Below are 14,010 nucleotides of genomic sequence, written 5' to 3' on the forward strand. Positions count from 1 at the left end.
AGTGGTCAGCTTTTGTGTTACAAAACCAGATACCACACAGAACTGGAACACGTCAGAGTTTGAGTTGTCTCTTTTACCCAATCAGTGTTTCCACCAAAACGAGAGGGAATTTGCTTACCCCAACTAAAAGATGGAGTTTACTGTGTGGCTACAAGGTGATCCAAGCCCAATTGTCCCTCAGCTGTGACTCTTGTCTCTAAAATGCCAGGGGCCAGACTAAGGCCAGGCCCACACCCTGGCTGGATGGGCTGCTCTCAAGGAGGGCCTTCACTGCTGGGCAAGTCTGGACAGCAGACGTGGTCCCTTTCTCTCTGTTCTCTCCATTGGATTCCCCTTCCTGAGCTTTCAAGAACACAGTTTTCTATCTCTTAAGGCTCACGTTGTTGGGAAGACTGGCCACAGGGTCAAGAGGGTGATCCAAGCAAGAACATCATTTTCTCGTCACGTAGGCTGGATGGAGGCCAGTCTGTGAGACGGGAAACCCAGTGTCTGTGGCATCTGTCACTGTGTCTCCTTGGCTGGGCTTCTTTTCATCATCTATGTTTGTCTACCAAACATAACGTATTACTTCCCTGAAGGTGGCTTGAATTTGTTTGCCTGGGAACACCATTCCTAAGAGAATGTGTTCTTCTTCACTCCTTTTCAGTTCAGCACGACCTGAGCCCGCATTCGCAGAAAGAAGCACGATGGGCAGAATGAAGAGGTGATAAAATGAGAAAGTGAAGGTGGTATATTCACTTCTCTGCTCACAGTTCTCTAGTGGTTTCCCACCAGCCTTGAGATAAAATCTAAGTGCTTCATCCTGGCCCAGCAGGCCTCTCTCATCGGGGCCCCAGCTACCTCAATAGCCTCCTAGGTTCCAGGATGCCCCTTCTTTCTATACCTTCAGTGCAGCCAACTTGCTCCCACCTTTGACCCTTTGCTCTGGTGAATCTGTGCTCTTCCCTCCCCATGTCATCATGTGGGGAGGTCCTTTTTAGACGTACAGGTCTCCATTTGTTTCCTCAGAGAGAACTTTCTTAACTAAATCTGAGGTGGACCCCAGGCATTCTCATCACCTCAGCCTGTTTTACTTCCTTCAGAGTCCTGTTCACTTTCCTGAGTAATCTTACCATTTATTTGCTTGCTCTCTTGTCTTTCTCTCCCCACTAGAACATACGTCCCACAAGAGAAGGGATCTTATCAATCTTGTTTGCTTCTATGTCCCCAGTAGCCTGGAAAAGTGCCTGCCATTTGGTAGGAGCATAGTAAGTATTTGTTGAGTGGCTACATTTGGGAAGGATGTGGAGGATTATGAGGTGACTCAAGCCAAGCTAATATGGTAATTTAGCCTAAAGGAGAGGAGCTCTGGGAGGCACGTGCTGTCTAAATATTTCAAAGCTGGTTCCAACCCAAAAGCAGAGCCCGGCCCTGCTAGAAGAGACCTGCCCTTGCACTCATTTCTCCTAGCCACGTTGCTGTCCTCGGAAGAGTTGGGTTTGTTCTGGGCAGCCCCATGGGGTAGAACTGGGCCAAAAAGCGGAAGCCGTAGGAAGTCGTATTTTGGTTATCTGAGAATGGACTGGACGACGCTGAGAAGTGGTGATTCCTAAGTCACCTGAGGTGTGCAAACATAGATCGGTCTCACTCTGGGAAGACCTGGTGTGGGGAGGACTCTGCACCATTAGACCAGGAAGCACTGACAACCCCTTTCATCCTAGAGTGGCAACGAGTCAGCCTTGTGTTTTGGTTATTTTCTTATTTGTTCAGGAAACCTCAGACACTTGACTACGTGCTCAGCCCTTTCCCTGCCCTTTGTGCAGATGACAGAGGATGGGGGAGATACCTTGTGACCTTAGCCCTGTGAGGGGGGCGGACTGTGAGGGGGGTGGTGCAGGGAGAGTGTCAGATACTGGGGGAAGACACAGAGGACGGTCTGGGTCATCAGGGAAAGCCTGCTGGAGGGAGTGGGCTTTATGCGATGGTCTGCGGGGCCAGCAGGAGGTGTCGAGAAGAGAAACAGGGTGACAGGAAGGTTTGTATTTTGGAAAGAGCATTATCTTCAGTGTGGAAAATGGACTTGAGAAATGTCAGGGAGAACAACACGGAAAGTTGTTAGATCTTCTTCAGGGAAACAGTGGCCCTGGCCACAGTGGGGATGGCGGGAAGAGGAGAGACGGGCAGATTTGGGAGATTGAGTTCAGAGTGATTGGTCGACACAGGCTGAGACGGGCCTAGTTTCTTTAAGGCTTAGATAGTGATGGTGCCCCTTTTGCTTTAGTGAAGGTGCTCCCATTTCCTGGGGTGGAGAGCACAGGAAGAGACATGGTTTTGACAGGGGTAAGGACTTTCAGAGGTGTGAGTGTGAGGTACCTATGGGACAGTTGAGGGGCATGTAAGTCTGGAGCTCAGAGAAGTCTAGACTGGTGGCACAGAATTGAGACCGAAGCACAGAGATGATGCTTGAACTCCTGGGAGGGCATGAGACAATCCAGGGAGAGAGTAGGACTGCCAGAGAAAGCAGCTCAGGGCCGAGCTTGGAGGCACTCCAACATGTAAGGAACAGGAGAGGAAGAGGAGCCTGGGAAGGAGCAGTCACACTGTCAGACATGCTCAAGCCGAGGGAAGCGTGTTTCAAGGAGGAAGAAATCACTAGGCTTCAGATGCCCTGTAAGGTCAGGTCAAGTCAGGCCTAAAAAGTTTTGGATTTAGCAACATGAAGGCCCTTGGTGATCCGGACTGAAGCAGCCATTTTTTGTCGGTGAGATACATTTGGCAGCTTTGTGCCCTGAAATTCTGGGTTAAAAGCAGAGTCCTTCTGGGTCAAGAAGAGCCTATCACCACTGTCAGGTCTCAGCAGTGAGTAAAAGTGAATTCAAGTGATCCAAGTCTGGCAGGCCCTGGTGGCACTCCTCACTCCTCGGAGGGGTGGCCTGGGATGTCCCCCGCCTACACCAGTGGTGCCGCCCTTTCAGGTGCTGAGGACAGTCCCACTGCTGCCTGCTGAGGAGGACTGACGGCTGAGGAAGGCAGCTAGACACTTAGACAACGGCAGTTGGACCCTGAGGCCTCACAATTAAGTCGACCCAGAGCTGATGACTTAGAGTTGCTGGACCGCCAGGCTGCGAGTGGCGAAGGGGAACAGCCATGGGAACCAGGAGAGACTGCAGGGACAGGGCTGTGGCTGGGGACAAGGCTGGGATAGTCACCAACAGGATTTCTGAATTCCTGGCCACGAATGGCTTCTGTTGAGTCTCCCTAGAGATAGGGAGTGATTTTGAGCTATGAGCCACTGAGGCGAAAAATAGACTTGTATCATCTTGTCTTGGAGTGAGTGGGGTGCGGGTAACAAAAGGAGCAAAGACTCTGAATCGGACCCGGGTTTGCATCCAGGGGTGATTACTTCCTAGGCAGGTAACCTTGGACAAGTGACTTGGAACCTCTCTGAGCCTCAGATGATTCATTGGTGAAATTCAGTGTATGCGCCTGTGTCAGAATGAGATGAACATCTGTGGAGCCCCAGGCACGAGGAAGACAGTAAATCAGCAGCCACTGCTGCCATCCATATTGTCGTTTTCATGATGGTCATGATCAGCATTGTGTCCGAGTAACTGTTACTGATTACAAAGCGCTTTCACATGTTCCCACTGAAGTGACAAGAGCGCTTCAGAAGTAGAGCAAGTGGCTTCAGGTCGTGAGCGCCCCACCCTGGAGGATGCGTCAGGGGCCACCTGGCAGGGATACTGTTGGAAGGAGCTGAACTGGCTGGGAGGCTGGCTTAGACAAGGTGGTTTTTAAGCTGCTGCTTTCGTTTCTATTTGTGTTTTCCTTGGATGCAGCAACTCTGATGTCCTCTCAGGTTCATTCCAAGGAGCATTTGTATTCATTTAAGTTTGTGGGCACTGAGCAAAGGCAAGCCAGCCATGGCCAGCCTCGGGGACTGTGCCTCCCTCTGCCTTCCCAGCTTTCCTGAACTTTAGGGCTTACCTTAGCCCCGGTCAGTCGATGAAAACTTTCATGTTCAAAAAAATTTTTTAAAGAATCCTTTTATATGGAAGACACTATTTTTTTTTTAAAACATCAAGTTGGTCCTAAGTGTCTTGGCAGCAGATACTACAGAACATTTGGATTTATATTTTCTCTTTCATAGAATAAAACCTTCAGTGCCACTACCTCAAGAGTTCTGCAAGTTCACATTATGTAAATACATGTAATAAAATATTTACTTAGGGTTTCCACAAAAGAAGGTCCAAAGGGGAGAATAAGAGAGCTGCTCTTTGCTGGTCTTAGAGGCTCTGCTGGGAATTCTAGGTGAAATTTAAGCCTTTGAAATGTGTTTTGATTGGCCTCCTTCATGTTTTATCTCCTGTAATGAACTCTTTGTCAGTTTGTCAATTTTGACTAAGGACAGAAAGTTCATGTGTCGTAACAACACACAGACCGAATTTAAAATTATGGTTTATATCATGATGTAATAATCCTCTCTTTTCCTTCAGTCAATATTTACCTGTTCGGCTAATACGTTATAATTCTGACTTCAAAAGAAGACACTTTATTTTACCTTCCCCAAGTGTTGGTTTTAGATACTTGTAATATCAAAATTGGAAGCTGAGCCGTCTGAGACTCTTGGCCACTTCCTCTTCAGGTTGAGTTCCTTGATCATCGCAGGGCAGGTGTCCCTGCTCCCAGTGACCCAACAGCTGCGTGGCTCTCAGAATGAGGCGGCTGAACTCTGAGCCACACCGGTCTCTCTCTGCTTTCCCGATGCCCCTCTTGTCTGTGGGAAGTGGGTCTATCATATTATCCCACAGCTGCTGAGATCTCTTAGACGCGGACTTTGGTTTTCCCCAATGCATTCGTGTTACAGGACTAGGCAGAAAAAAACCAATGATTGCCCTGTAGGGAGGGTAGTCCCTATAGAGGAGGAATAAGGAATCTTAAATTCTGTTCTGTCCCCGAACCCCTTATTTTAACTACCCCATGCTTAAACTATTTTCCGTTTAAAAAAAAAAAAAAAAAAAAAAACAGAAGGAAGAAGGGTCCCCTAGAGATTAAGGAATAGGAGGATAGTAAATGGCTATGAAATTCGCAGATAAAATGTGTGATACTTTCGGACTGATCATCTAGGTGGCCAGGAGCAAGTAGTGATGTGCTCGGAAGCTCTTCTGAATCAATCTGGGTATCAGTCAGGACTCTTCCTGGGAGTTGTAACTGAAAGGGAACTGATTGATTTGTGAACTGCCAAGTCCATAGGTAGACTGGTTTCAAGTTCAGCCGGATCCTGGAGTTCAAATGAGGCTATCAAGATACTCCCCTTATTGTTTAGACCTGTTATTTTCCATATTGGCATGATCGTATGACAAAGATGTTTCCCTGGCAGCTCCAGACTTATGGTGGTCCTTACTGTCTGGGGTCCCCACAGAGATCCCTTTCCCTGGAGTTACTATGAACAAGGATAGGGTATGGTGGAATTACATCAAGCATATATTTAAAGATTTTATTTAGTTATTTTAGAAAGGGAGAGTGCATGCACATGAGTGGGGGAAGAGTAGAGGAGTGGGGGAGGAAGAGGGAGAGAGAGGGAGAGAGAATCTGAAGCCGACTTCGTGCTCAGTGTGGAGCCCGATGCGGGGCTCCATCTCACGATGAGACCATAACCCAAGCTGAAATCAAGATTTAGATGCTCAATCAGCTGAACCATCCAAGCACCCACGCATATACTTAAAGTTGAGCAAATTCACCTATCGTCAGTGTGCCTCTGTCTGCCCATGACGCGCTCGTCACACTGTACTCCTACTTTACATGTGAACTCTTTTTTGTATTCTGTCCGCTCTGTCCATTCTCATATATATATATATATGTAAGTGTGTATGTGCGTTTGTGTATAATCACAAATGCTGTATTTGAGATCTGGTTTGTGGGATGTTCAAGAGTAAATCTAAATTTATAACTTAACCATCCCCTCAACCCCACTTTAAGTGTAATTCCACCAGCCTACATCGTCTGCCCATCTCTCTGGCAGAACTGGTGGGCAGGGCCTGCTCCACCAGAAAGGGACAGGGCAGTTCTGTAAGGGATAAAAGTAGGTCTTCTACCAGACAGGAAAAGACAACAGGCAGACAAGCCTATTGTTAATTCATTCACTCAACAGGTATTTCTTGAGTGCTCACCATTTGTCAGACATTCTTCCGGGTACTGGGCCTAGACCAGTGAACTTTACACAGAAGGTTCTGCCTTGCTGGAGCTTACACTATAGGGAGAGAGGCAGACAGTAAATTTGTAAGCCAATAAAGATACACTGTGATATCTGGCAGAGATGAGTGCTCTGAGAAAAAGACCATGGTAATCATCTTCATTCATGGACTAGGTGCTTTGACTGTGGAGGTAGAAGAAACAGAGGGCAGAGAATCCCTTCTTGTTCCCAGATTCTCTTTGAATTGATCCTTGTATGATAAGGATTTTGATAGGCAGGTCCCATTGTGATGATCCCAAACATAAGAAAAAACCATGAGCCAAGCAAATATATCCGTGGGATGAGGTAAGCTGTGTTCTGGGAACAGAAGGAGGTTTCCCATGACAGCTGCATGCAGACATGTGGGTGGGGGCGCTGAAGGCTGGTGAGGCAGGTTGGGGGGAGACCAAGCAAGGACATGGCTTAAAGGCTGGGGAGTGGCATCACCAGATCCCTGACTGAGAAGATTCCAGGGCTGGGTAAGAAGGGGCAGAATCAAGGTAGGAAGGCCAGGCGCAGGGCTCGACATAAAAGACTGTGCTCAGAATGGACAGGGAGGACAGAGTCCTTAGAGGCAGAGTCTGCAGGATTCAGGGACTCAGTCCTTTCTCGTGCCCTGAAAGGGCCCCTTTGCCAGCCAGAATGAGCCTGCTGTGGCAAGTCCACTGATGTTTACAAATACAAGAGGCCTTTAGAAATGGGAAACATCTTGCGAAGATGGTTAATGTTGTGTCTTCAGGATAAAAATCTCACCATCTGCTAGGATACAGTAAGGAAAGTAACCATGTGAATCCCTGGGAAGACTGGAGATGGTGACCCGTGCTTTGAGGCCCGTGGCCCCTGACAGTGCCACACAGTCCCAGGAGGGATTCCCGGGAGGGATGACATTGCCTTCCACACCATACTGATTAGCCTCCTTCTGCATTTACAGGCAACTTTGAAGTGGGGGTTCACATCGCAGACGTTAGTTACTTTGTTCCCGAGGGATCCCCCCTGGATAAAGTGGCTGCTGAGAGAGCTACCAGCGTCTATTTGGTTCAGAAGGTAAGTATCCGTCTCCAGTTTCTGGAATTGAAGGACAGCCTGTTTGGTCTGCTTCCATTGTTTCTCTTTTCTTACCAAAAAAAAAAAAAAAAGTCATGAGGAACAGCAACCTTGTCTGAACATCTTTTCTCACATCCAGTGAGATCTTTAAAAACCAGCAAGTGTTGGTCCTCGGTGGTTGCATGTTTTCCTTATATATTCAAGAGGAACCATATCATGCCAAGACCCAGGGACCTGCCTCAGGTTTCAGACTGGCCCTGCCACCTGAGTAAGTCAGACAGGTGCTCGTGTTCAGAAAGAAATGAGGAACAGTAACTGTCTTCAAAATACTGTTCTGAAGCCGGGCTTAGCCGCCTCAGCCCATGCCAGCCACAGTTGTTATGAGGTATTTTTGCAATACAGCCACGTGCTATACTGTGGCATTTTAATGTCTGTGGCATTGTCACACTACAACAGAATGGGATGAAATGCCTTTTTTAAAAAAATATTTTATTTATTTGACAGAGAGAGAGAGATCACAAGTAGGCAGAGAGGCAGACAGGGGAGGCGGGGGGGTGGGGGAAGCAGGCTCCCCGCCGAGCAGGGAGCCCGATGTGAGGCTTGATCCCAGGACCCCGAGATTATGACCTGAGCTGAAGGCAGAGGCTTAACCCATGAGCCACCCAGGTGCCCCCGAAATGCCTTTTGAGAAAACGCTTCCACCCCTGCTGGAATCCGCTCCTGCCTTGCCCTTTCTCAGAGACGAGAAAGGATTCCAGCAGAGAAGATCTACAGATGACAAAACGCATGTGAGAAGATGGTCCACATCATATGTTATCAGGGAAATGTAAATTAAAATACCAGTGTGATCCCACCCAAAAAAACAGGCACTATTCACTACCCATCAAAGGTAGCGTGAACAAGTGAGTCCTATGGATTCACACGGTAGGACTAGAGAGCCCAAGTGCAGGGGGATTGCCTGCGATTCTGCATCTGGGTCCTGATTACCTGAGCTTTCACTTAGTGAAAGGGAACACTTTTCCTTTATGACTTGTGCACTAGTATGTGCGTGTTTTATACTTAAATAAAAATGTTTTCATTTTGAAAGCTTTTTGGGCGATGACGTTCCCTCCACTCGGGCTCCTTTTATGAAAGTATAGGTCCGGGGTGCCTGGGTGGCTCAGTGGGTTAAAGCCTCTGCCTTCGGCTCGGGTCATGATCCCAGGGTCCTGGAATCAAGACCCACATCGGGCTCTCTGCCGGCAGGGAGCCTGCTTCCCTTCCTCTCTCTGCCTGTCTCTCTGCCTACTTGTGATCTCTGTTGTCAAATAAATAAATTAAAAAAAAAAAAAAAAGTATAGGTTCCCAGCCTATGCAGACAAAGGAACCACTCCAAAGCCAGGCCCCTCACTCATAGCTTGGCTCTCCCGAGAACAGAGCTCTGACATTTGTACATTGTTTACACTTAATATAACCTCAGGTTGAAGATATCCCATCCATACCTCCTGTCCCCAAATGGAGTTGACCAACTCTGGCCTTTGCCTGGCCCAAGGCCTCTGAGGGAAGGGAGATCAGACTCCAGAATCCCCTCTATCCACCAAACTATGATGTTATGATGGAAAGAAAAACAGAAGTGGCAATCTCTAAGACTTTTAAGACCACAGAAAGTGAATAAACGTGAGTCGCTCTCCCTACGTGGAAAAGTTTAATAACTCTGTTCTTCAGATTCAGATATTTAAGAATTCTGGACACAATTAGAGGTTCTTCTAAGCAGGTTATTTTCTCTTACCTAGTTCTTGCATTCTCCTTTTATAACCAGGAATTATGTTTCAAAATCATAAAATGGAAAAACAAAATGGGGTTAAATAACAATATGGGGTTTAAATAATAAAATGGGGTTAAATAACATTTCCTCTACTTTGTGTTCGTGATTGTTGCAGTTCTAGGACTTCTCAGGGCTGCAGAGCTGGGGCTCTGCTCCTGAGCTCTGAAAGTGTGGAGCTGGATGGAGAAAGGGCCCGTGTGCCCCCGAGTGGCTGCGGGCTCCTGCTGCCCAGGTCGGCCCCCACCTTGGCAGGAGCGAGTGGCACCAGCCCGCAACCTTGGACAGCAGCAGCTGTGCATTCTGGTTCCTTTGAACCACTGCTTGACCTTTCTTCCTACTCATTTTTGTAAAAAGGAATGCGTCCAGGAACTTTCTGCTGTTTTCACTTTACTTTGCCCTAAAGGTCTTCTTAAAAGCTGGATGAGCTGCTTACCTCTTCCTCCAGATTCTCTGCTTTCTCATTTGGCAGAATCATCTCTCTCATCTTTATCAGATGGAAGGAGGGCTATGTGCGTTGGGGGTGGGGAGCCAGTTGGTTTCCCACCTTAGAGGGAATGTGGCACCAATTTGTTTTCATTCAGTGGTACTGGCTTATAAGTAGCTGATACCGGAATTACAGTCTAAGCTTGATTTGGGGAATTATCCCACAGATCAGACTACATAATAAAACCGATATTGGGTCCAAATTTCATTTTACTGTCTTTAAAATGAAATTCTTTTTTGGGATTTTACTCCCAGTAATAAGTATTTGGTTATTTTCATTAATCATAGAGTATACTCAGGAGAAAAGATAAATTGAAATAATGTCCATTTAAGCCCCATGAAAAGGACACACTCTTTCTTTTTGACAATCAGGCATCTGTTCATTAAGGGGACAAGCGTCTACCTGAGTTTAGGCCTGTCCTTCTCAGAAAGACATGACATCTACCCAGTTAAACATCTCCTGTCTTCCCTGAGAGGGAAATACAATGAAATTGTGAAATGTAAAGTAATTTTTAAAAATAAGTGAGTTAAGTTTTAAAAGTCAAAGAAACCCTAAACAGTTGAAACCTAAAGCTAAATTGTCTGCCTGTTGGCCCCAGCACCCGTGTTATTTTAGGTGTGAAACAGCTCAAATGAAAGTTCGCCCATAAATCTCTACGATATTTTATTGGTACTGCTTTATAATAGAGATCAAAGATTGGGATTGGAAGCCTGTCTTAATGTGGAGTCCAAAGAGTTTTAAGATGTTCCTTTCTGACCCCAGCAGGTTGTCAGAGTGTTGATGTTTTGTTAACATCCAGCTGTGTAGCAAAGAGTTGATCCCATTCGGAATTCATGGAAGTGTTGATATGAAAAAGAAAACTCTTTCAACAGAGATGTTGGCTGGCAAGTGAATTATCTCTTTCCTTTCAAGCTGTTTCAGTGTGCAAGTGGGGAGCTAGCTGAACCTTACTGTTAAAACCTTGAAGTCCTCAGAGAAAAGGAGAAAAACTCCCAAAGTTCTCAGACTCTGACAGCCAATGGGCTCCGAAGGCGTGAGGGAGGTTGTGAGGCAGCGAAGGCCTGGGCTGGAAGGGGCAGAGGAGGGGCCTGCTGCCACTCCTGGCTGGGTCACTGACATCTGGCTCCCCTGAGCTTTGGAAGCCCCCCGCCTTGCTCTAGTCCCCCCGATGCTCTTTGCACGGATGATTGATTCTTCCCCCTCTGTGGCCCTTTCCGTTGGTCACAGGGCTGTCCTGGCTAACCCGTTGCTGAACTTGGCCAGCCTGCCCGCTGTGGCTTTAGCAGATGTTTCTGCTCTCTGAGGCTAATACAAGATTTTGTAGTCTTGTTGGTACCCCCACCCAGCTGCCTTGGGCAGTGGCATATTTACCTAAATGATCAGTTTCTCTCAGCTCTCCCAAGCCCTGGTCCAGAATGCTTAGAAAGTCGGTGTCCTGTCACCATGTCCCTTTTTTCCATGACCAGCTTCTACGCGGTGCCCTGACCCAGCTTTGATGCTGGCCCGAAACATGCTTAAGGAGACGAAGTTCCCTTTAAGCCCCTTTCCTTTCTTTTCCTGCTGCCCTCAGGGCCATCCGTCTTCATCTGGCTCCTCTTTGTCGAGGACCAGCTGTGTGCCAGGTGGCAGGTGTGTAAAGATGGGAAAGATGCTGATCTTGCCCCGGGGAAGTCAGAGCAGGTGGGCACGTAGCTCACACAGTACATGGGGCCACCTGCAGTTACAGAAGTCCTCCCAAGGTGAGGGAGTATTCGGGAGGAGAGAGAAGTCACATCTGCCTGGATTGGTGGTAGGAGAGGAGCTTCCACAAGAGCCAAGATGGCTTCACAAAGCAGTGGATTTTTGAGCAGTGTTTCCAGTTTTGAGTCAAAAATTTCTAGGTGGACATGTGAGCGAAGAGGGCATTCTAGGCGGTGGCTCAAAAAAGCATGGAACATTCAAGAAACGGCATGTAGTTTGGAATGGCTGGGGTCTAAATTGCAGGAGAAGCCAAAAGATGAAGTTACAAAGAGAGGCCTAGAGTGGCAAGCTAAGGAGCGTGGACTTCATCTTGAGGACAAGCAGGGAATGGACAGGGTCTCCTTTGTCTCAAGTAGAAAATCACCTTAGCAACCATGTGGCTGAAGAACAGTGAGGCCAGAGGGAGGAAAATTGTTATCAGTACCAGGCCCCTTTCCCTCAGCCCTGCCCCTTGAGCCTTTGAATAACCACCCCAAAATACACAGGGATTTTTGCTCACTGAATTTTAGGAGAATTTATCAACATGCCAGTGTCCAGCTGGACCCCCAGGAGAACTAGAGCCATAGGGTCTTCAGCCTGGTGATAAAATGGACATCCCAGTGGGGTGCCTGGGTGGCTCAGTGGGTTGGGCCTCTGCCTTTGGCTCAGGTCATGATCTCAGAGTCCTGGGATTGAACCCCACATCAGGCTCTCTGCTCATTGGGGGGCCTGTGCCCCCTCCCCGCCTCTCTGTCTACTTGTAATCTCTCTTTCTCTGTCAAATAAATAAACTCTTTAAAAAATAAATGGACATCCCAAACAAGGAGCCCCCAACTGTATCCCCTCCCTGTATAGGAATCCGTATCACACAACAGAGACTCAGACGAGGCAAACAGGGCAAGTTGGGTTCCCCCTGTTGTCTTTGCTTTCCCCTTGGAGATAGGGTCTGGAGGCCCTCTGCCACCCTCTCACTGAGAGCTCTTGGCCACTGTTGACCCTTGGCTGCTGATCATGGAGGGTCTAGACTCTGCTGGAGACCTCTCCACCCCACTGAAGGTATTTGGAACCTCCCTCATTAGCAGGACAAGCAGAAACCTGACATTGCCGAATTCAGTTCATCGGCTATTGGAAAGATAAAGGCCGTGTGTCCTACTGTAAATGGGGTTGCAAATTATCATTGAGTGGAATAGAGTAAGAAGATGCAGAAGTCTGGAGAATAATAAGGAAATCTGACCCAGAAAAATTTCTGCTCCAAAACTCTGCTGCTGGTTTAGGAGACTATTAGCATATAACCCAAGAGAGACGAGTATGTCCATACTTGAAGGTGGAGAGGAAAGAAGACTCATTTGAGAGATTTAGTTGTAAAACCTACAGAAGAACCTGGAAACTGACTGGGTATAGCAGAGGGAGGAGAGTGGAGAAATCACAAAGTAACACCCAGTTGTGTTCTGTGGGAGGGGTGTGTGTGAGTGAATGTGTGTGTGTGTGGTTGTTGTTTGCTTGCTTGTTTAACTGGTAACAGGGTGCTGCTCTTAAAAGAGATAAGAAATACACCATAGCAACAGGTGCAGGGAAGAAAATGCTGAACTTTGTGTTATTCATGCCAAGTATGCAGGGGACGTCCAAAATAAGGTGTCCGGGGGCGCCGACTGGGGGGCAGGTAATTAAGGGATCTGGAGTTATAAGGAGAGGCAGGGCTGGAAATGCAGTATGTACGGGACTCGTGGATCAGTGGGAGTGTAACCCCAGGAGTGAGGGAGGGACCCGAGGAGCACGTGCAGGGATAAGAAAGGGGAGTGGAGGGTAGAGGGTGAGAGCACCGGTTTAAGGAACCAGCCGAGGTAAGGGTCCAGTAAGGACCAGTGCAGTGGGAGTCTGAAAGTGTCCACTAGCTCTGTGTTCAAAAAGTATGCGTGCGCACAACCTGTAACGTTTTTACCTGAGGAATGGTCATTTATAAGCACACAGAAAGAAGACAAATGTTCTGTACCAACATATTAACATTGTTTCTTCTAAAGCATGGGGCCTCGCAATTTTTACATTCTCTTGTTTTGGTTTGTTATCACCTAAATTTTCTACCACAGACATGTAATTTTTGTAATTTAAAAGGTTATTTTGAGGGGTACCCAGCTGGCTCAATTGGTAGAGTGTGCGACTCTTGATCTCAGGGTTGTAAGTTTGAGCCCCATGTTGGGTGTAGAGATAGCTTTAAAAATAAATAGATAGGGGCGCCTGGGTGGCTCAGTGGGTTAAAGCCTCTGTCTTTGGCTCAGGTCATGATCTCAGGGTCCTGGGGTCGAGCCCCGCGTCGGGCTCTCTGCTCATCGGGGAGCCTGCTTCCCTTCCTCTCTCTGCCTGCCTCTCTGCCTGCTTGTGATCTCTGTCTGTCAAATAAATAAAGTCTTTAAAAAAAATAAATAGATAGATAAAAATAAATAAATGAAAATTAAAATGTCTATTGAATTGAAAAGTAAAAGGAAAGTGTGAATGACAATAGGAAGCATGAACTATTTTGAGAACCTAGTGACATGAAGGGAGACCTCCAGATTGGGAGAAGGGAGTGTTGTTTCTGATTCCTAGGAATGGGAGACTGACCCTGTATTTATGGTCTCCGGGAAGGACAGTGCAGAAGAACACATAGCTAATTGAGAAGAGCTGTGGTACGGAGGGGTTGGATCAAAGCTCAGACAGGAGGCCTCAGACAGGAGGCCAGGCTTTGCACAGGGAGAACACTTGAGCTCTCAGGAG

General features: G+C 47.4%; 1 protein-coding gene across 1 annotated transcript in view; it reads left to right on the forward strand.

Annotated features, from left to right (window-relative positions):
* DIS3L2 (DIS3 like 3'-5' exoribonuclease 2) overlaps window positions 1-14,010 on the forward strand; it is a 367,036-nt gene that overhangs the window by 255,021 nt on the left and 98,005 nt on the right. Inside the window, exon 11 of the mRNA XM_046019310.1 lies at window positions 7,143-7,255. Within this exon, the coding sequence (XP_045875266.1) occupies window positions 7,143-7,255 (113 nt within the window). The remainder of the gene's footprint in view (window positions 1-7,142; window positions 7,256-14,010) is intronic.

This window comes from Meles meles, chromosome 9 (genome assembly GCF_922984935.1).
Source record: "Meles meles chromosome 9, mMelMel3.1 paternal haplotype, whole genome shotgun sequence".
Classification (NCBI taxonomy): Eukaryota; Metazoa; Chordata; class Mammalia; order Carnivora; family Mustelidae; genus Meles; species Meles meles.